This window comes from Tachypleus tridentatus, chromosome 10 (genome assembly GCF_004210375.1).
Source record: "Tachypleus tridentatus isolate NWPU-2018 chromosome 10, ASM421037v1, whole genome shotgun sequence".
In the NCBI taxonomy this organism is placed as follows: Eukaryota; Metazoa; Arthropoda; class Merostomata; order Xiphosura; family Limulidae; genus Tachypleus; species Tachypleus tridentatus.
In genome coordinates, this window is record NC_134834.1 from 106,431,921 (window position 1) to 106,455,888 (window position 23,968).

Genomic DNA, 23,968 nt, shown 5'->3' on the forward strand with positions numbered 1-23,968 from the left:
AACAGTGGACCAAGATGAGGGAATATATTGAAGGAGACCAAGATGATGGAATATACTGAAGGAGAAGAACAAAAAGACCAAGATGAGGGAATCTATTGAAGGAGAAGAACAAAACAGTGAACCAAGATGAGGGAATATACTGAAGGAGAAGAACAAAACAGTGGACCAAGATGAGGGAATATACTGAAGGAGAAGAACAAAACAGTGGACTAAGATGAGGGAATATACAGAAGGAGAAGAACAAAACAGTGGACCAAGATGAGGGAATATACTGAAGGAGAAGAACAAAACAGTGGACCAAGATGAGGGAATATACTGAAGGAGAAGAACAAAACAGTGGAATATAAAACAGAATATAAAGAACAAGGGAGTTCTTAATATATAAAGCTCTGGAAAAAGAACCAAGATGGAGAAAGTAAAATGAAAAACAAGAAAATATGTTACTCGGCATGTACGAACGTTATATTTGCCTTACTAGACAACGTGAAAGGATTTCAAATTGTGATCAGAAGATTAGAGAAACGGTTGAAAAGGAAACAGTTGTAGTGAAATCAAAGACGCGATTTCGAAAAGAAGTTTAGAAGATAAAAAGTTAAATTAAAAGATGATGAAATTGACTAAATGTTTTATATTTGTATTTTTTAGAAAGATAATGGAACTTGAATTATTTGTTCAAAAACTCAAGTAGAGTTGGATGTGTTACAGAAAATAGAAGAAAGAGCATTTACAATATACCATTGTTCTTTCAACTCTGAACAACATGTTTGATCCAATTGTTAAAACAATATTAGTGAATAAGTCAATAAATCAGGCGTATGGGGTAGATAAATCATGAGGAATTAAAAAAAGAAACAGAACTGAGAGGGACAGAAATGTATGACGGGTTCCATAAAAATGGTGGTTGTAGTGCCATCTGGTAAACTTGATATCTACTCTTCCAGACGAGTGGAATCATTAAATTTGATACCCGATATTTGTAGATATATTGAATGGAACGTTCAAGATAATTTCTAGTTTTCACACTTTTATAGATCAACTAGTTTGGTTATTAGTTTTATGTGTTTGATATAACTTTGTGTTATTTATTAGGAGTTATAGTTAAAAGTAAATAATAAATTATAACGACATAATATCTAGTGTTAACGAGGCTCAACATTTTGGGGTCAATATATTTTAGACTAGCTATCCGAATAATTTGTCTAATATCAGCTACAACAAATGCGTTATCACAAACTAAACATTGACAATTTATTTTTAATAAAAAAAAAGGCCTCCCAAAAATCTAAATATGTAATTCCTCATGATTTATCTTCCCCATACGCCTGATTTGTTGATTTTTAAATATATTGTTTCAACTAGCTGTAACGCTAGTTGATTAAAATTTGACTATCTGAGTATAATGTTTAAACACCTACTAATCAGTCACTCAGAAGCTTTATAAAAAAACAGAGTTGGTGTAAAAATTACGATAGTAAACATTTACTAACTGAGACGTAACTGTATTTTTCGCTGATGAAGTGAAAGAACATGTGATGTCAGAATTTAGTACCAAACTAGCACACTAGGTGACAGCAGTTAACCATTACTGTTTTTATTCATTACCGATAGTTAATTTTGCTTCGGGATTAAGTAAACATGGGCTGTTTACTAGAATTATCTGAGCTAGCCATTTTTAATTTTGAAGTGATATGTTAGATGGAACACAGCTAATTAATACCACTCACCGCCAACTCTTGGGCTACTCTTTTGCCAATGAATAGTGAGGTTAATCGTCACATTATAATGTTCTCACAGCTGAAATTGACAAGCATATTCATAACGAGATTCGAGCCTGCGACCACCAACCACTCTTAGGCCTAGGTAAGTAGGACTAACTGATCAGGTATGTGTTTATAGTCAAAAACGTTTTCAATTCTCTACAGCAGCGGAGAGCGAAAAGTACATTTAAATAAAATCAAATAATTACTTTTTTCTTTCTCTTTTGATGTAGCCAATATTTTAATGCTTTAATTTTGTGTTGGATAAAGGGTTCATCACATTGAGATAAAAGAATTGCTAGAATATTCTAGATAATGTCACAAAAACCTAATGGCTTTGATGAACATCTAGAAGTAAGACATAACATATGAATACTAGTTGGCTTTTTGTTTGTTTGTTTGGAAATTTCGCACAAAGCTACTCGAGGGCTATCTGTGCTAGCCGTCCCTAATTTAGCAGTGTAAGACTAGAGGGAAGGCAGCTAGTCATCACCACCCACCGCCAACTCTTGGGCTACTCTTTTACCAACGAAAAGTGGGATTGACCGTCACATTATAACGCCCCCACGGCTGGGAGGGCGAGCATGTTTGGCGTGACGGGGATGCGAACCCGCGACCCTCAGATTACGAAGCGCACTCCTTAACGCGCAAGGCCATGCCAGGCCCAAAGGTTTTATTAACTGGATGACAAAAATGGCCAAAGCGTGTGCCAATACTTGTACTCAGGTCAAGATACAGTATCGAAAAAGCTTTATATATAAACTACAAAACGTATGTATGTATTTTCTTAAAGCAAAGTCACATGGACTGTCAACTGTGTTCACCGAGGGCAGTTGAACCCATAATTTTAGTAGTGTTAACTCAAAGACTTAGCACTGTCCCAGCAGGGAAAGAGACACGAAAATATGTCTGTTTGTGCATTGTCTAGGCTGTTGGGCCACTCTCAACCAGACTTCATGGTTTGTAACAAGGGGCATGTTATTGTGTGGGAAGTCGGGGGAGAGATAATCACAACTTCCTCAGCCGCTGACGTTGTTGTTATTGAATATTTATTATCTTTGACGTAAGATAACATTAGTTACATTCATAAATGGCGTAACATCCTCACACCAATAACATTAAATTTCCTATAACATAACATACACGATATGGGAAGGTCACACAAAAGTCTTATGTATCTCAGAGTGAGCACAAGTAGTCTTCATGGAAGGTTTCGATAAAAAAATATTGTCACCACTATTACAATGAAACATAAACTCAGCTGGAGTATTTATTCTAAGAGTTCTCAAAAGGCTCATAAGAAAAGCCATCTCTTAAGTTGTACATACTTCTTACTTTGACTTGTGACTCTTCCATTTTGACTCGTAAAACACTTCTGTGATCAGTTGCCGCCATTTAATTAATTACTTGAAAATCTGAGGAGGGGTACTAATAGCTGGGTGTTGAAAGAGGGTGACAGTAAGCACTAGGAGGGACTCTAATAGCTGGGTGTTGAAAGAGGGTGACAGTAAGCACTAGGAGGGACTCTAATAGCTGGGTGTTGAAAGAGGGTAACAGTAACCACTAGGAGGGATTTTAATAGCTGGGTGTTGAAAGAGGGTAACAGTAAGCACTGAGAGGGACTCTAATAGCTGGGTGTTGAAAGAGGGTAACAGTAAGCACTAGGAGGGACTCTAATAGCTGGGTGTTGAAAGAGGGTAACAGTAACCACTAGGAGGGTCTCTAATAGCTGGGTGTTGAAAGAGGGTAACAGTAACCACTAGGAGGGTCTCTCATAGCTGGGTGTTGAAAGAGGGTAACAGTCAGCACTGAGAGGGACTCTAATAGCTGGGTGTTGAAAGAGGGTAACAGTAAGCACTAAGAGGGACTCTAATAGCTGGGTGTTGAAAGAGGGTAACAGTAAGCACTAGGAGGGATTCTAATAGTTGGGTGTTGAAAGAGGGTAACAGTAAGCACTAGGAGGGATTCTAATAGTTGGGTGTTGAAAGAGGGTGACAGTAAGCACTGGGAGGGACTCTAATAGCTGGGTGTTGAAAGAGGGTAACAGTAAGCACTAGGAGGGACTCTAATAGCTGGGTGTTGAAAGAGGGTAACAGTAACCACTAGGAGGGTCTCTCATAGCTGGGTGTTGAAAGAGGGTAACAGTCAGCACTGAGAGGGACTCTAATAGCTGGGTGTTGAAAGAGGGTAACAGTAAGCACTAAGAGGGACTCTAATAGCTGGGTGTTGAAAGAGGGTAACAGTAAGCACTAGGAGGGATTCTAATAGTTGGGTGTTGAAAGAGGGTGACAGTAAGCACTGGGAGGGACTCTAATAGCTGGGTGTTGAAATAGGGTAACAGTAAGCACTCGTACTGCCACTACTTCCTCCAGAGTCACTGTGACCATCGCACAGTGTACAACATGTTTTAAATATACACATAGTGATTTCTAAAGACTTAACCCACCTTAACATACGTGAACTTCATTTTGAATTGTTTTTTTGTGACTAAAATTCGTTTCTGTTTTCGGTACTTAGGACAACTTTTTCGTCTTCCATGCAATTTCTAAGTTGTTTTTATAGATATTACTTAGCTTATACATGTAACGATTTTTTAAAATAACAACAGGATGTTATGAGAAAATTCGTATATCTCTTAGACATGGAAAATGTTCAGTCTATGTGTATTAAAACTGTAAGTTAATGTTATTACTTGCGTGTTACTAATATTGATAGATCACATTTTATTGTACGTTATTGGTTAATCATCGCAACTTTATCATTGTTATTCGTGACAGTAGCTGTAGCAAACCTCTGTACGGAATACAATAAATACTTAGTAAACCCAGCTGTTACTTAAAATTTAATTGTTGTAGCGTGACGTTTCGTTCGTGTCGAGGGAATTACCAGTATAGAACAATTCATGAAATGCAGTTTTCGAAAAATTAAAGTTCACCTCTTGTGCATAAATACTGAGTAAATACATGAAACTAAATCACTTGTGAAATGAATGACATTTGTGTTTTCCATGTAAATGTCTGAAGTGTAATGGAAGAGCCACTGATAAGTGTAACCATACTTGTTTAGTTTTACTTTACAGAAGGCCCGGCATGGCCAGGTGGTTGAGGCGTTGGCCTCGTAATCTGGAGGTCACGGGTTCGAATCCCGGTCGCACCAAACATTAAAGTTCACCTCTTGTGCATAAATACTGAGTAAATACATGAAACTAAATCACTTGTGAAATGAATGACATTTGTGTTTTCCATGTAAATGTCTGAAGTGTAATGGAAGAGCCACTGATAAGTGTAACCATACTTGTTTAGTTTTACTTTACAGAAGGCCCGGCATGGCCAGGTGGTTAAGGCGTTGGTCTCGTAATCTGGAGGTCACGGGTTCGAATCCCGGTCGCACCAAACATGTTCGTCCTTTCAGCCGTGGGAGCATTATAATGTGACGGTCAATCCCATTATTCGTTGGTAAAAGAGTAGCCCAAGAGATGGCGGTGGGTGGTGGTGACTAGCTGCCTTCCCTATAGTCTTACATTGCAAAATTATGGACGGCTACCGCAGATAGCCCTCGTATAGCTTTGCGCGAAACCCAAAAACTAAGACATCTCGTGAGTGACTTTGATCACAGTTTAATAACATAAACAGACTAGTAGGAACGTTACAAAAAATTACTTTAGTCGAAACACAAACATACTTTTGCGTGATAGCATCGTACCACATATAAACTAATTCTACGTTAAACACGCTCACGAACTCACCTTATACTAATTTTGTTGTGTAGACAAACATTCTTATCGTTTAACAACTACAACACACTGAAAAGTGGAATCTAATACGACTTTCAATATTCTCTCTGAAACATATACATTTTAAGTTAGGTTGGAATAACTTAAGTACATTACCTTATCACGACATGAATACTACCACTAAAACTAATGGCTAGAAAATAATCCCTTAACTTTTGAACTTTCTTAACTGTATATCATTCCGCGCTATGAAACTCAGAACATTATCATAATTAGTATGATTTAATTAATTAATTATAATAAATGAGGTACACATCCTTTGTTCAAATTATAAATTTTAAAACAATGGATGTTATGATAGACAACAGTATGTGACATACTTATAACATAGTATACAATGGGTGATATACTTATAACATAGTATACAATGGGTGATTTACTTATAACATAGTATACAATGTGGGATGTGCTATATACTTATAACATAGTATACAATGTGTCATATACTTATAACATAGGATACAATGTGCAACATACTTATAACATAGTAAGCAATGTGCTAAATACTTATAATATAGTATACAATGTGTCATAAACTTATAACATAGGATACAATGTGCAATATACTTATAACACAGTATACAATGTGTCATATACTTATACCATAGTATAAAATGTGTGAAATAACCGATCAAAAATAATTGGGAAAGTACTACCCCCCAAGCTCATGTTTCATAGATAACTTAAAATAAATACATTTTGGAATTCTGGATTGACCAATAAAGATACAGGAAAGTGATGTTGAAGCAGATAGATGTCGCTCAATTCTTTTGTGAGCCAATCAAAATTAAGATCATAATGAAATGAATTCGTGGCTTATTCATAGAATAATTATTGGTAACAATTAGATACGTTAACTTAATTTAGTCTCCGTTCATTGAAGAGGTTTTTGATATAACATAAAATAACTGGATTCAGAAACGATTTATCTTTGATACTGAATCGAAAACTTGTACTTCCATGATATATTTTATAATTTTGGTTATAGACTAGAGGATTCCACATTACATCTTTACTTTAGATTTATTATACCAGCACTTGCTGTCTCCCGCTGGTACAGCGATAAGTCTATGGATTAACAACGCTAGAATCAGTGGTTCGATTTCTCTCAGTGAATACTGCAGATAGCCCGATGTGGCTCTGCTGAAAGAAAAACACAAACACACAACACTTACTACACTTATAAGGTTTCACAGCACCCTTCTCACCTCCTTGTTGCACCCCTGTCACTAAAATCGAAATGTACAGCCAGCAATTGAACTGTACAGCCAGTAATTTGGTAAATGTAATTTAGCTTTAATGATACCTCCTATTTCGAAATATCAAGAGAAATCGAGCGTGCCGTGACGTGACACACGCATACAGAATTCTTTTTATAAAGGTTAGACAGGCTAAGCACGTGTCTTTTGTCCGGGTTATGAACTTAAAAAAATGGGAGGTGATGATATGATAATTAACACAGAAATTTCACACATATTATTACAGTGTTCACTATCACCTCACCCAGAGTTTTCTAAAAGCTTTGAAAACTCACAATGTATGTAGTTAAAACATGGTATACGCTGAACGATGGCCAGAGTGTCTTTGTATGAAGAGGTATCAGAAAGGTAGTGGCCGTATGGGTGATTTCTGTTACCTGCTTTAAACACCCAACTCTTACTGTTCATCCCCAGTGCCTTACGAGATTACTTAACCGACGTTCGTTCGCAGCAAGTGTTTTTCGGGCCGAAGTTGAAAGGTCATAAGTCAAAGTATCAAGTAGATATAACTCAACAAATCGCCCTTCATATCAGCCCTACAGCGACTCTTAGAATAGATACTTCAACTGTGTTTATAATGGTAGTAATATTTTCATTTCAGATTACTAGTGCTCTTTCTGAAATATAAAAGATCCTCCCAATACCATGTGTATGTTGTGTTATTAAAATGTAACTCTCTGAAATATAAAACATTCTCCTAATACCATGTGTATGTTGTGTTATTAAATGTAACTCTCTGAAATATAAAAGATCCTCCCAATACCATGTGTATGTTGTGTTATTAAAATGTAACTCTCTGAAATATAAAAGATCCTCCTAATACCATGTGTATGTTGTGTTATTAAATGTAACTCTCTGAAATATAAAAGATTCTCCCAATACCATGTGTATGTTGTGTTATTAAAATGTAAATCTCTGAAATATAGAAGATCCTCCTAATACCATGTGTATGTTGTGTTATTAAAATATAGTAATTTGTTTTCTGTAAGAATGTTACTCCATCTAACGTTAAATTGTGTCAAAGATAATAAATGTTCAATAACATTTGTAATGGAGTTTTATGGGTTTGTGATTCCCTCATCAACATATCCTCTGCTCCGAACTATCATCCCCAAATGTTTGGTTGAGATTGGCCCAGCAACCTAGAAGTAGTTAGGTAGCGAATAAACAGACAGACACAGAGATTTTATGCTTAAGAAAGACAAATTAGACATTACTATTAGCTCTATTATATTTTTAACATTGTGATCTTTTTTATAGTCCACTGGAAATTTTAAAGAACTGTAAAAGTGTATAGTAATAGTATTTAACAAAATTCTATTCGCCATATTCAATGCCGATGACGCGTTTTGCTTATTACAGAACTGATCAAGTTGAATGGGACACAAAAGATACAATAGTTTATCACAACAACAATTATTATGGTGTGCACAACTTTTCCAAGCTAGTGAAGCATAGTCATATAGATATGGCGCACATAATATGGTTGAAATACTATTATGATACTATTATTATATACTATTATTATATACTGTTATAATGAAGAATGCAGTGTTTAAAACATATTTAGATTAATTATAACAAGTATAATTAATTATAATCATGTTTTTATCAGCTTGTAAAATGTGCTCACACTATTATAACACAGGTGTATGATGTTTTTATTGTCTTAAAATTTTTATATGTTCAACAGTAATTTCTGTACGATAATTCTGAAAGTGATATCCATTTTTCTCTATGACATACAGATAGTTCATAAAATATCTTATGTACCTTTACATAAGTAGATCATTTTCACTGAAATCGGGTCGCATTTTGTTATGCCTAAAGTGTTGACAACCACTGACTATAGATTTCTCTCGACCAATCGCGATGTGGAACTCTTATCGATCGTTCTAGAACCCAAACATAACAAACGTTATAATAAAAACAATTTTCATTTTGTTCAATGGTTTGTTTGTTTTGTTGTTGTTTTTTGGAATTTCGCACAAAACTACTCGAGGGCTATCTGTGCTAGCCGTCCCTAATTTAGCAGTGTAAGACTAGAGGGAAGGCGGCTAGTCATCACCACCCACCGCCAACTCTTGGGCTACTCTTTTACCAACGAATAGTGGGATTGACCGTCACATTATAACGCCCCCACGGTTGGGAGGGCGAGCATGTTTGGCGCGACGCGGGCGCGAAACCGCGACCCTCGGATTACGAGTCGCACGCCTTACGCGCTTGGCCATGGCAGGCCTCTGTTCAATGGAATAATAACTTCTTGTAAGTAACAGTTTTTCGTCCCGATGCGGCCTAGCATGGAAAGGTGGTTGAGGGCTCTTCTCGCCATCTGGGGGTCACACGTTCAAATTCTGGTCACACCAAACTTTCTCACTCATTCAGCCGTAGGGGCATTATAAAGTCACGCTCAATCTCACTATTCGTTGGCAAAAGAGTAGCCCAAGAGTTGGCTGTGGGTGGTGATAATTAGCTGAGCTCCATCTTCTCTTATACTGCTAAATTAGGGACGGCTAGCACAGATAGCCCTCGAGTAGCTTTGTGCGAAATTCAAAAACAAAAAACAAAACAAACTTTAATGTTTCTTTCATTAACAGTATTGGTCCGAGTTTTCAATATAACTGTTTCTATTATCTTTAATTTTATTAATATTATGTGTCTTGTAATAACGATTATTTTAGATTGTTAGCTTAGTATAATGACTTAGAATTCATCTAAATCTTTTAAGCTGGGAGCAGGTGTGAGATGTTCCCTTGTGGCTCAGCGGAAAGTCAGTGCTAATAATCGGGTCTCCGTATTCGTGGTGGGCACAGCACGTATACCCCATTGTATAATTTGTCCGTAATAAAAAACAACAACATTGAAATGTTATTGGTATTACTGCTGAAAATATCACTAATGGCACAGGAACACTACTTCCGTCATTTATAGTTGTTACCGAATTAACATTTAGCTACGATAAATCCAGGTAAATTCTGCGATCTTGTAATGCTAAAAGTAGGATCTGGATACCTGCAGAGGGGCAAAGTACAAATAGCCCCTATTTGGCGTTGCGCTTAACAACAAACAAACGTTATGACATATGTAGGTAACTTGCTGTGATGACAAGTTAATGTTAATTACTATTCCAATGAGTCTTCAAAACATAAACTTTTAGATGTATTAGGCACGTGCTTGTCTTCAAATGATGTGCATCAAGATGTTATTGTAGTAAACAGATGCTGCTGGTTTTTGCATCAATGATTTTCGCAACTGACATCATCTGAAGACATAATGGAAATTACTTTCTCTACTTTAGATATTTTCAAAAGATATAAGTTAAAACTTTTTCTCTGAATCAAAATATCAACATAATAAAAAACGGAAACTGCGTCTTGGCATAAAACACGTTTCGATAATTTATCAGAATAAAATTATGTTCCTACTTTAAAATCATTCCGATAACATTATCACATTAATTAAAATTGTGTTCGTGACATACGATCGTTCCGTTTCTAGAATCGGGTCAAAATTTCTTTCTGAATGTATTCCAATAATATAATCAAATTGTGAGATCATGACTCAAACTCCAAACTCCCTCTGGTGGCTCAGGTGGAATATTATGGAATTGCAATGTTATAATCCGAGATATGATTCTCCATAGTGTGCAAAACGCAGATAACCCATTGTGTAGCTTTGCGCTGAAAGAACAATGACGCCAAATCGGATATATTTTTTGTTTTAACTATTTTTGCATGAACTAACGTTTGATAATGTATTTTAGAAAATCCTTTCTTATTAAATTGCTACAATGAGTGTCCTTAATATTACATGGAATATATCTGAAGAGTCTCTTGCTGAGCTTACAAAATAATTTGTTTAAATGTCGCTGTTGAATATATTGGAATTAGCGAAATTGTGCAACAATGACTGTAAATTCTCTGTAATATCTGGGCCGAGCATGGCTTTGTGGTTAGCGTGCAGGCCTGCGTACCGGTAGGTCCTAGGTTCAGGCCGCAATATGCCACTGAATACATTGTGGGCTTTCAGCTGTGAAGGCGTTATTAATAATAATAGGCTGTAGTCAATTGTAACTAGTTACTCACCTGTTGATTAATAATTATAAATAAAGGATGAGAAATTACTGATTGTTATCGGTCTTTAAGGTGATCCTTTAAGCTATTTGATAAATCACTGGTATTTTCCACAATAAAAAATATTGCATTTTAGAAAATATGGTACAAACTTTACTATCTACTTTTAATTTCTAGAATCACGATTTTTGCTGTTGGTGTGTTGTTTGTTTGTTTATCACTAAACACAAAGTTACATTCACGATTACAGAAACTCAATATTTGGTATGAAAAGCCCTCTAACGCTGAGACATCTGGGTGTGTGTGTGTGGAAAGACACAATGTTTTCAGAACATATGTAATCTAACACTGCTTGATTGCAAATGTGCTATGAATGTATTATTTTGAAAATAAAGCATTGACTTGAAATATTAATTCCGTTGTGTTTTTTTTATACTTTTTATAGCAACTAAACGTTAAAAACAAAGCAGAACACTAAACGAAATGTAATTATTATGATGTTTATTGTGGATTATATAGTATAGTAACGAGAGTAAACAAGATATGTCAAGTCTTTATGAATATTCAGAGTCAACAGGAGTTTTCAGGATGGTGACTGAGCAAACTGAAGCGATTATTTGCATAGTCAGTAATTAAATGTGTAATGTGTTATAGATGGTCAGTTCCAGGTCAATTTTTATTTTTCTTTAATTTTGATCAAATACGCACTGGTTATTTGCTGTGTTCATCACGCGGGAATGAACCCCAAATTTTAGCGTTGTAAATGTGTAGAGTTATTGCTGCTACACCGAGATATTCCAGGTTAACACTCCTACGAAAAGTGGGGCCTAATAGGCCCCAGAGCAACTTGAAAGGTTATTAATATTAGGCTAATAAATTTGTATTTAAATGAAATTGACATTTCATTTGATAAAATCAAATGTGGCCTATTAGGCCCCACTTTTCGTAGGAGTGTTAAAAAGAAACTCAAAAAGTAAAGAATTCAAGATCAAGTGCGAATATAGCCTTCAAAGTACCACATAGTGGGCTTATAACCTCAAAAAAACAACATCAGATGATCATATAATCTGATAAGTATACCACATCAAGTATGAGATAACCTCATGAGACTACAAAGTAAGTACATACAAGTCAAAAGACAAGATGAGGTGTAACTTTGAGACTAAATTTGTCAGGTTTTCGTCAAGTATAGTTTCAAACTATGTTTTCAGAGCTTTTAATAGGAAAACTGGTGTTGTTTTCAAACCCAGGATTTTATAAATTATATTATACATATATAAAATGTAACTTTTGGTTACATTTCTAGAGCTTTCGCTGCAATTTTTAAAATAAATTTAAATTCCCAGAAGGTTTATTTTAACTTCAGTAGATGCTAAAGTGTAAAATAAAAGCTAATTCATATCACGATTTAGCAGATATTCTAAAATGATTTGAGATTAAATAACAAATGTATATGTTTCTTTATGACTCTACTTCCTTAGACTTACGAAAATAAAGTTTAATTCAAACGTCAAACATGCTCGCCCTTTCAGCCGTGGGAACATTATAATGTGACGATCAATCCCACTATTCGTTTGTAAAAAAAGAGTAGCCCAAGCGTTGGCGATTGGTGGTGACGAATAGTTGCCTTCCCTCTAGTCTTACATTGCTAAATTAAGGACGGCTGACGCAGATTCTCCTTGTGTAGCTTTGCATGAAATTCAAAAGAAAACAAACGAAAAACATTTCGTATCTAAAATTTACACTAGGTGTCACTCTTGTAGAACTTCATCTTTTCTTCCTCATTAAGTTTAGATTTTTTCTTTTAAAACTGAATAAAAACTTTAAATAAAGTAGCAACTTCTTTGTACAAAAGGATACTACATTCTGTGTGAATACGAGACCATTATTTCTTTTATCTTTTACCAATACAAGAGTTTAAAGTTTTTAAAAAAGCACTCCCGACATAAACTTCTTCGCCTAAAGGTTTCTTCACATTATTTTTGTATATTAAGTATTTTGAAGTGCATTAAAAATAAATGCGTGGAATTTATACCAACAAACATACAAAAAACAAACGCCTTGTGTGTATTTTACAACATACATGTTTGTAAGTTTGACACGAGCTTCTAACGTAAATTGCTCGGTATGGCCATGTGGTTAAATCGCTTGACTAGTAATCGGGATGGTGTTGCGGGTTCAAATCCTTATCGCACCAAACATGTGACGGTCCGTCCCACTATTCGTTGATAAAAGAGTAGCCCAAGAGTTGGCAGTGGAATGTGATGACTAGCTGCCTTTTCTCTAGTCTTATACTGCTAAATAAGGGACGGCTAGAGCAGATAATCCTCGTGTAGCTTTGCGCGAAATTCAAAACAAACCAATGTTAAACCTTTTAGTCCAGACAGTTGGTGCAGGACTGTGCTTGGCACGATAATATTAATTAATTTGAAATTTTTAGAGCTTCAGTCTTGTTTTTGTTTTGGAATTTCGCACAAAGCTACTCTGGGGCTATCTGTGCTAGCCGTCCCTAATTTAGCAGTGTAAGACTAGAGGGAAGGCAGCTAGTCATCACCACCCACCGCCAACTCTCGGGCTACTCTTTTACCAACGAATAGTGGGATTGACCGTCACATTATAACGCCTCCACGGCTGAAAGGGCGAGCATGTTTGGCGCAACGGGGATGCGAACCCGCGATCCTCGGATTACAAGTCGCACGCCTTAACACGCTTGGCCATGCCGGGCCGAGCTTCAGTCATCTATTTAAAGCGACATAAAGTTTAAAGTATTACCACTTTTCAGTGGTCGTAAATACCATAGTTATAATAAACGTACACATCAACAGAATGGTTTTATACCTGAAAACAGAAGTGACCATCATATTATCAAAAAGAGCAGTGGCTTTACGATGTTAAAAAGTAGTTTTGTTACATCTAAATTACAATGTCACGCCAGAGTTCAGTAGAATAAAATGGTGACAATAAGAAACACATGTTTCATAACATGGGGTTTGAAACAAATATATAAATATATGTTCGTTACACCTCAATAAGAAACACATGTTTCATAACATGGGGTTTGAAACAAATATATAAATATACGTTCGTTACACCTCAATAAGAAACACATGTTTCATAACATGGGGTTTGAAACAAATACACGTTGATTACATCTCTATAAGAAACATATACTTTGATTACATCTCTATAAAAAACATATACTTTGATTACATCTCTATAAGAAACATATACTTTGATTACATCTCTATAAGAAACATATACTTAGATTACACTCCAGTAAGAAACATATACTTTGATTACATCTCTATAAAAAACATATACTTTGATTACATCTCTATAAAAAACATATACATTGATTACATCTCTATAAGAAACATATACTTTGATTACATCTCTACAAGAAACATATACTTTGCTTACACTCCAGTAAGAAACATATACTTTGATTACATCTCTATAAGAAACATATACTTAGATTACACTCCAGTAAGAAACATATACTTTGATTACACTCCAGTAACAAACATATACTTTGATTACACTCCAGTAACAAACATATACTTTGATTACATCTGTATAAGAAACATACACTTTGATTACATCTCTATAAGAAACATATACTTTGATTACATCTCTACAAGAAACATATACTTTGATTACACTCCAGTAAGAAACATATACTTTGATTACATCTCTATAAGAAACATATACTTATATTACATCTCTACAAGAAACATATACTTTGATTACACTCCAGTAAGAAACATATACTTTGATTACATCTCTACAAGAAACATATACTTTGCTTACACTCCAGTAAGAAACATATACTTTGATTACATCTCTATAAGAAACATATACTTAGATTACACTCCAGTAAGAAACATATACTTTGATTACACTCCAGTAACAAACATATACTTTGATTACATCTGTATAAGAAACATACACTTTGATTACATCTCTATAAGAAACATATACTTTGATTACACTACAGTAAGAAACATATACTTTGATTACATCTCTATAAGAAACATATACTTTGATTACACTACAGTAAGAAACATATACTTTGATTACATCTCTATAAGAAACATATACTTAGATTACACTCCAGTAAGAAACATATACTTTGATTACACTCCACTAAGAAACATATACTTTGATTACATCTCTATAAGAAACATATACTTTGATTACATCTCTATAAGAAACGTATACTTTGATTACATTCTAGTAAGAAACATATACTTTGATTACATCTTAATAAGAAACATATACTTAGATTACGCTCCAGTAAGAAACATATACTTTGATTACACTTCAGTAACAAACATATACTTTGATTACACTCCAGTAACAAACATATACTTTGATTACATCTGTATAAGAAACATACACTTTGATTACATCTTTATAAGAAACATGTACTTTGATTACATCTCTATAAGAAACATATACTTTGATTACATCTCTATAAGAAACATATACTTAGATTACACTCCAGTAAGAAACATATACTTTGATTACACTCCAGTAAGAAACATATACTTTGATTACATCTCTATAAGAAACATATACTTTGATTACATCTCTATAAGAAACGTATACTTTGATTACATTCCAGTTAGAAACATATACTTTGATTACACTCCAGTAACAAACATATACTTTGATTACATCTGTATAAGAAACATACACTTTGATTACACTACAGTAAGAAACATATACTTTGATTACATCTCTATAAGAAACATATACTTAGATTACACTCCAGTAAGAAACATATACTTTGATTACACTCCACTAAGAAACATATACTTTGATTACATCTCTATAAGAAACATATACTTTGATTACATCTCTATAAGAAACGTATACTTTGATTACATTCTAGTAAGAAACATATACTTTGATTACATCTCTATAAGAAACATATACTTTGATTACATCTTAATAAGAAACATATACTTAGATTACGCTCCAGTAAGAAACATATACTTTGATTACACTCCAGTAACAAACATATACTTTGATTACACTCCAGTAACAAACATATACTTTGATTACATCTGTATAAGAAACATACACTTTGATTACATCTTTATAAGAAACATGTACTTTGATTACATCTCTATAAGAAACATATACTTTGATTACACTCCAGTAAGAAACATATACTTTGATTACATCTCTATAAGAAACATATACTTAGATTACACTCCTGTAAGAAACATATACTTTGATTACATCTCTATAAGAAACATATACTTTGATTACATCTCTATAAGAAACGTATACTTTGATTACATCTCTATAAGAAACGTATACTTTGATTACATTCCAGTTAGAAACATATACTTTGATTACATCTCTATAAGAAACATATACTTTGATTACATCTCTATAAGAAACATATACTTTGATTACATCTTAATAAGAAACATATACTTAGATTACACTCCAGTAAGAAACATATACTTTGATTACACTCCAGTAACAAACATATACTTTGATTACACTCCAGTAACAAACATATACTTTGATTACATCTGTATAAGAAACATACACTTTGATTACATCTTTATAAGAAACATGTACTTTGATTACATCTCTATAAGAAACATATACTTTGATTACACTCCAGTAAGAAACATATACTTTGATTACATCTCTATAAGAAACATATACTTAGATTACACTCCAGTAAGAAACATATACTTTGATTACACTCCAGTAAGAAACATATACTTTGATTACATCTCTATAAGAAACATATACTTTGATTACATCTCTATAAGGAACGTATACTTTGATTACATTCCAGTTAGAAACATATACTTTGATTACATCTCTATAAGAAACATATACTTTGATTACATCTCTATAAGAAACATATACTTTGATTACATCTTAATAAGAAACATATACTTAGATTACACTCCAGTAAGAAATGCGTACACATACGTTGATCATACCTTAATAACACACATATACACATACGCTTATTACGCCCAATAAGAAACATATGCGTAAATGTTGAATACACAAAGGCAAGTCACGACGTTTTCAAGGCATGATGATATTATGGTGAGGTATTTGTACAATGTTTTTTATATAATCATAATAACGTTGTATTTATTTATTTCACACATGAACCGTGTCGCAGTGTAAAAGTGTTCATTTTCATGAAAGCCAAGCACGAATTAAAATATATTCACTTTAGGTGTAACATCTCTGTTCTACTAAGTACAACAATGTGAGTGTACTTTTTGTTTGATCAGCGCTCCGAAGTCTGTTTCACACTTATATATCAGAAAGACTACATCAAAATCAAACTAATTTTATGTCCAGACAGCTCCATGTTCTATTTCAATGGGCTTCTATGTAAATATCGATATTAAAGAAGCCCACGGCTGCTGTATTCTTAAGCTAAACTAATCTAACTCAACACGTCATTTTTAACAGGGTCTAGTCGTCTTCCTAATGTTATTTACCCCTTCTGTGTGTATGTACACAAATATCAGGGTGAATCGTAGTTTATCTAATTTAATAGAAAACCTAATGTTTGAATTGTATATATCAAACTAAAGTAAGAATCTGTCATTGAAAACGCAAGTATTCTGTCCAACTGGACAAAATAGTTGTAAGTCCATAAGCATATTGCTGGTCTATCTACCAGCGGAACTTGTATACGTAGAAATAATAATAATCTTCAACATATTGACTGACTTCTGAAGCATGCTCATTAAGCGTTGGTTTGCAGTCACGACCTGATGTTTCCTGCTTTATAAAGACTGCCTTAAGTAACGGAGGAGAAGTAACCATGCTGCGAATTGAAATCTGGTCATGTTTCTTGAATGTATTTCTATATCTGTGTATTGGAGATCTTCTCAAAGATGATGGCGCCTCATGTCAGAATGATCATGCATTACGTCAAGTTGTTTCAGATATAGTAGAAAATCTTCACGTTCGACACGTCGAGGTTATTCATGGAGGAGAAAGTAAAAGTAGGTATTGGTGTCCTTGTGTGAAAGATAAAATAAACGTTTCTTGAATAGATGTATGGTGAAGCAGAAGTCGTTTTGAAAATATGTATAATCGTAATTAATCGGAGAAAATTCTGAAAACAAAAAAGTTGAAATATTCCGATTGAAATTAATTAATAGAATACAGGTTCTATAAACTACTGTAGTTATGGTAAGGAACAGAATACAGGTTCTATAAACTACTGTAGTTATGGTAAGGAACAGAATACAGGTTCTATAAACTACTGTAGTTATGGTAAGGAACAGAATACAGGTTTTATAAACTACTGTATTTATGGTAAGGAACAGAATACAGGTTCTATAAACTACCGTAGTTATGGTGAAAAGAACATTGCAGAATGAATTTATGAATACTTAACAAATTACACAAGTGATTCGGACTCTGATTTATGGGTACTTGATCAATTACACAAGTGGTTCGGACTCTAATTTATGGGTACTTGATCAATTACACAAGTAATTCATCCCCTGATTTCTGAGAAAAGTTCTTCAGATTTGCTTGCGTATAATAAAGAAGAGTTTCGCAGAGATGTAACCAGAGTTTGTTTTGGTTCTGACTCTGCTCTGGTGGTCACTTCTTCACTGAACTCAAGCTCTTCAGAGTAAGTTCCGTATTAGCGACTTGATTATGCTACTGGTTGAGTCAACCGTTTACCACTAAACCATCATTGTTTCTGGAATCATTGATGTCGGTCGTTAATAAAGATATTTTTGACGTCTCCTGTATAAGTTTTTTCTTTTTGCTCTGCTCAAAATTCTAATTCATATAATGTATTTCATCATCTGTATAGTGCCTAATCTCTCATTCGCAAGAGGATTTATAGTGCAAATATGTTTCACTTGTGTAAAGAAATACAAAAAGTAAGAACATTAAACAATATTAAGAAGTTAAAAATATCTGAAACTGAATAACACAATTTATACCTTGTTCATTATATTAAAATATCGGGCTCGCTGTATGGCAACAAATATTGGTCTTAAGACTAATTTGGTAATCCAATTCAAAACCGCACACAGCTTATCAGTTAAAAAACGAACAGTTATTTTTAACTAGTCTCAACTGTTGTTGTTTTTTTTCATGTACACCTACAGCCTGAAAAGAATATAATATTACATTGGCCCTACTATAGCACAAACTTAGTTTCTAGTGAACCCTTTTATATCTTTCAATGGTTATTTTGAAATCTGAGTTTTGTCTGTATGTACAGTTTTGTACAGGTTTAAGTACCTAACTTTGGATTATGAATGTTTTGTGAAAAATACTCTATAAGCCTAATATAAATTTGTATTTGTTTAGAATTAGTTTAAATACAATTATATTAATAATAACATTAATAATAGAACGTTAACCAGAATAAAATAATATTTACATTTGAAGTGTAACCAAACCTATATTTTACAACACGAACTAATAACTAAAAGAATGGAATAGTTTAGTTTAATTTAGGTTTCCTATGGAGTGCGCTAATGTAATGGAATATTTGATTTAATGATATTTGGTCTTCTAAAACACAAGGATCTAAGTTTATCTTGCAAAATCTTCACGAAAACGGAATAACAACGTCCTTGTTCAACGTGGATTCTTCTGATCCCTTGATTCCAAGTCATCATACAGGTCTCTACTGGCCAAACCAGCGTGTAATTCTTGGAGTCTTCGACAAGGAAACAGTTACTGCTTCTCTATGTAAGGTAAGAATAATCTGTTTGAAAAGTTCCAAACTAGGGAAACACTTTACACCAAAGGTATGTTTGGAAAGTAAGTTACACCAAACACTATATATATATATTTGAAAAGTATGTTACACCAAACACTCTCCACGTTTGAAGAGTACAATGCATCCGACATCTCGGAAAATGTAGCACCAAACACCGCCTGATTGTGAAAAACACAAACCTATAGTCTCACTTTCTGCGAACGAGTTGCATATGCTTATGCCTTGGTGTACTGCAGCAAATATCTTTAACAGATTTAAAATTTATCATGGGTAAACTTATGATTTATCGAATATGTCGTAGCAATTTCTGGAAAGGATAATGGTATAAAAGCAGAGAATACAACGTTTGGATGAAAGAAGCTTTAATATTCTCCATGAAAACGAAAATCCTCACAAAGTAGAACGTCTGAAACAGAACTAGACTCCGGAAGAACATCTCAATTCAATTTGGAGTAACATTTTCATCCACGAAAATATCCTTTTCACCCAAAAGTCATTGCAATCAATGGTATAAGACATACATTTTTAGAACAATTAACGACGTAATACTATAAAAATGAAATAGAAGAAGGCTCCTAAGTGAAATGTCTACATGATTCCAGCCAGCTACGTCTCCAAATTAACGGCTGAATGAAAACTAAAATTATAGAAGTTTCATTTGCCATCTATCCAATTTCCCTGTGTCATCAATAGTCGTTATATGTTTGGTCTGCTTAAACGTAGCTTTGAAGGCTGAAGTTCGTGAATCAATGGATGTTTTATCTAAGAATGACCTCATATTGTAAATGGAAGTGTCGAATTTTGTAATCATGCTCATCAGAACGAGTGTCATAGATGACAGAAGAAATAAATAATGATTCCGAAGACATCATGGATCTTGGAACGTTCTTGCTACAAGTTTCGATTAACCTCTCTATGTTGCTTAAAATATTTCCATACTAATGGTAGCATTTACCTGCTATTTATTTATTATATAGAGCTTGCATTCTAGCATGCCATTAGTGTACATCTTCAAAACAGGTAAATGTCTCGTCATCTAACGGGAAAGTTGCTTGTCGTCTTAAGATCTTTTATCGTGTCGCAATCGTCTAAAATCATGACAGTTTAGGAGTCGTGCGGCCCGGCATGGCCAAGCGTGTTAAGGCGTGCGACTCGTAATCTGAGGGTCGCGGGTTCGTATCCCCGTCGCACCAAACATGCTCGCCCTTTCAGCCGTGGAGGCGTTATAATGTGATGGTCAATCCCACTATTCGTTGGTAAAAGAGTAGCCCTAGATTTGGCGGTGGGTGGTGATGACTAGCTGCCTTCCCTCTAGTCTTACACTGCTAAATTAGGGACGGCTAACACAGATAGCCCTCGAGTAGCTTTGTGCGAAATTCAAAAACAAACTTAGGAGTCGTGTTGATCATGGGTTCTTCCTGCGACCTTCTTTACACAGAAATTGTACGCATCTTCTAAACTCAGTGTTAAAAAAAATCTCTGTATTCAAGTTTTCTTCAGTAGTTTCATTCACGAATATTCCTTTTATAACTGTGGCAAAATTTGTTCACTTTTTCAAATCTTATTTTGTATTCTCTAGTTTGTATTCACTATTGAAAATTACGTCACGTGTTGAGAAATGATGAAGAACAGTAAGGTAATATGTGTCGTAATTACTTGTTTCATTTTGCAATGTAGGAAATTTGAACAGACCGTGTGGAATCAACTGCAAAATAACAGGTGAAATAAAATTGTTCAACACAAACTTAGAAAGTCCCTGAGTCGGTAGCCACCTACCGATTGTGCTGGCTGAATATTATATAATTAAATTAATATGAAGCATACGTGTCACGTACAAAGTTTAAAATGTGGTATCAGTTATTTCTCTAAACCCGTTAAACCCATACTCAGCCACTCACCTAACGAATCTATATATTGAATACCTTATCAATACTTTGTATTTAATGAGCTGCCTCTACCACGTTCCAGTGGCTACCTGGAGGAAATGTCTTCCAGGTTGGGAAACCCGGCGTCAGGCAAAAACGAATGAGCATATTATCGGTATTGCTTAGCTGCATATAACATTATATATTAGGAAGCTAACGAACGAGTGAAAGATTGTGGATCCACACGAAACATTATCACCAATAACATAAATGTTTTATATCAAACCCAACTGAACTTATGATCCAATAACATAAATGTTTCATATCAAACCTAACTGAACGTATTACCCACTAAAATAAATGTTTCATATCAACCCAACTGAACGTATTACCCACTAAAATAAATGTTTCATATCAAACCCAACTGAATTTATCATCCACTAATATAAATGTTTTATATCAAACCCACCTGGACTTATCATCCAATAACATAAAGGTTTTATATCAAACCCAACTGAAATTATCTTCAACTAACATTAATACTTTTATTTCAAGTTTAAACAAAATCATTTAGTTAGCTTACAGTTATAACATAAATACTTTGAAATAAATATTATTTTAAACAAATTTTATATAGCTAAAACAGAAGTCAATTTTGTCAAGCAAAACCAAAATGGTGCTCATTACAAATGATGGTCTTCAAGGAACAATCAAAGACGTCGTGACAGAAGGGGATAAACTCCTCCTTGTGTCAGAAGAACCCCGAAAGAGATCGGTAAGTATAATAATTAATCCTTATTAAGTTTCAGTGATAAAAAAAGAACGCAAAAAGTTTGTCCTTGAAGTATTGTAAGTGTAACCATTTCTACCGATCAAATATGGTGTCCACAAAAGTTCTGTTATTACCGTCTTATTTATAATTCATAATCGATGTCTTAAAGTTCGATTTTTTAAAATTAGGCTTAAGAACAACTAAAGCTGTATTTTGAATGTTATCGTAAAGTATCTGTATACTAATACAGGGCCTACTCGTTTAAAATATTTATAACAAAGTATTTGTGTTGTCTTAACATCATATTGCACTTGTTCTTTTATGATAAAATATTTATACGGTTTTAATAATTTTATTATTTGTAAAATAAGGTACCTATACAGTTTTATTATCACATATTGTGCTTGTTATTTTTATTTTATCTTTTACTTTACGAGAAAATATTTATGTAGTCTTAACTTCATATTCAGCTTGTAAGTTATTGACTCTTTAAAACAGTTTGGGATGCACTTTATTTGAGTTCCAGTCTCGTATTTCTATTGACTATCAAATTTATGCTGTTCCAAAGTTTGTTTGGTTTTTTCGTAGTTACTCATACGTTAAATGGACATTTAATGTTTGAAAGACAAGCTTATATGCTTGCAATATGAGTGTTTTAGAACTGGAAGCTGTTCTAAGGGACTAAACAACATATGAGTGTTTTAGAACTGGAAGCTGTTCTAAGGGACTAAACAACATATGAGTGTTTTAGAACTGGAAGCTGTTCTAAGGGACTAAACAACATATGAGTGTTTTAGAACTGGAAGCTGTTCTAAGGGACTAAACAACATATGAGTGTTTTAGAACTGGAAGCTGTTCTAAGGGACTAAACAACATATGAGTGTTTTAGAACTGGAAGCTGTTCTAAGGGACTAAACAACATATGAGTGTTTTAGAACTGGAAGCTGTTCTAAGGGACTAAACAACATATGAGTGTTTTAGAACTGGAAGCTATTCTAAGGGACTAAACAACATATGAGTGTTTTAGAACTGGAAGCTATTCTAAGGGACTAAACAACATATGAGTGTTTTAGAACTGGAAGCTATTCTAAGGGACTAAACAACATATGAGTGTTTTAGAACTGGAAGCTATTCTAAGGGACTAAACAACATATGAGTGTTTTAGAACTGGAAGCTATTCTAAGGGACTAAACAACATATGAGTGTTTTAGAACTGGAAGCTATTCTAAGGGACTAAACAACATATGAGTGTTTTAGAACTGGAAGCTATTCTAAGGGACTAAACAACATATGAGTGTTTTAGAACTGGAAGCTATTCTAAGGGACTAAACAACATATGAGTGTTTTAGAACTGGAAGCTATTCTAAGGGACTAAACAACATATGAGTGTTTTAGAACTGGAAGCTATTCTAAGGGACTAAACAACATATGAGTGTTTTAGAACTGGAAGCTATTCTAAGGGACTAAACAACATATGAGTGTTTTAGAACTGGAAGCTATTCTAAGGGACTAAACAACATATGAGTGTTTTAGAACTGGAAGCTATTCTAAGGGACTAAACAACATATGAGTGTTTTAGAACTGGAAGCTATTCTAAGGGACTAAACAACATATGAGTGTTTTAGAACTGGAAGCTATTCTAAGGGACTAAACAACATATGAGTGTTTTAGAACTGGAAGCTATT

At 34.1% G+C, this 23,968-nt stretch overlaps 1 protein-coding gene across 1 annotated transcript in view; it reads left to right on the forward strand.

Annotated features, from left to right (window-relative positions):
- Nucleotides 1-17,708: 17,708 nt before the first annotated feature.
- Nucleotides 17,709-23,968, forward strand: part of LOC143228435 (glutamate receptor-like) — a 44,382-nt gene continuing 38,122 nt past the window's right edge. The window contains exons 1-3 of the mRNA XM_076459696.1: nucleotides 17,709-17,892; nucleotides 19,448-19,620; nucleotides 22,149-22,286. Of these exons, the coding sequence (XP_076315811.1) occupies nucleotides 17,709-17,892; nucleotides 19,448-19,620; nucleotides 22,149-22,286 (495 nt within the window). The remainder of the gene's footprint in view (nucleotides 17,893-19,447; nucleotides 19,621-22,148; nucleotides 22,287-23,968) is intronic.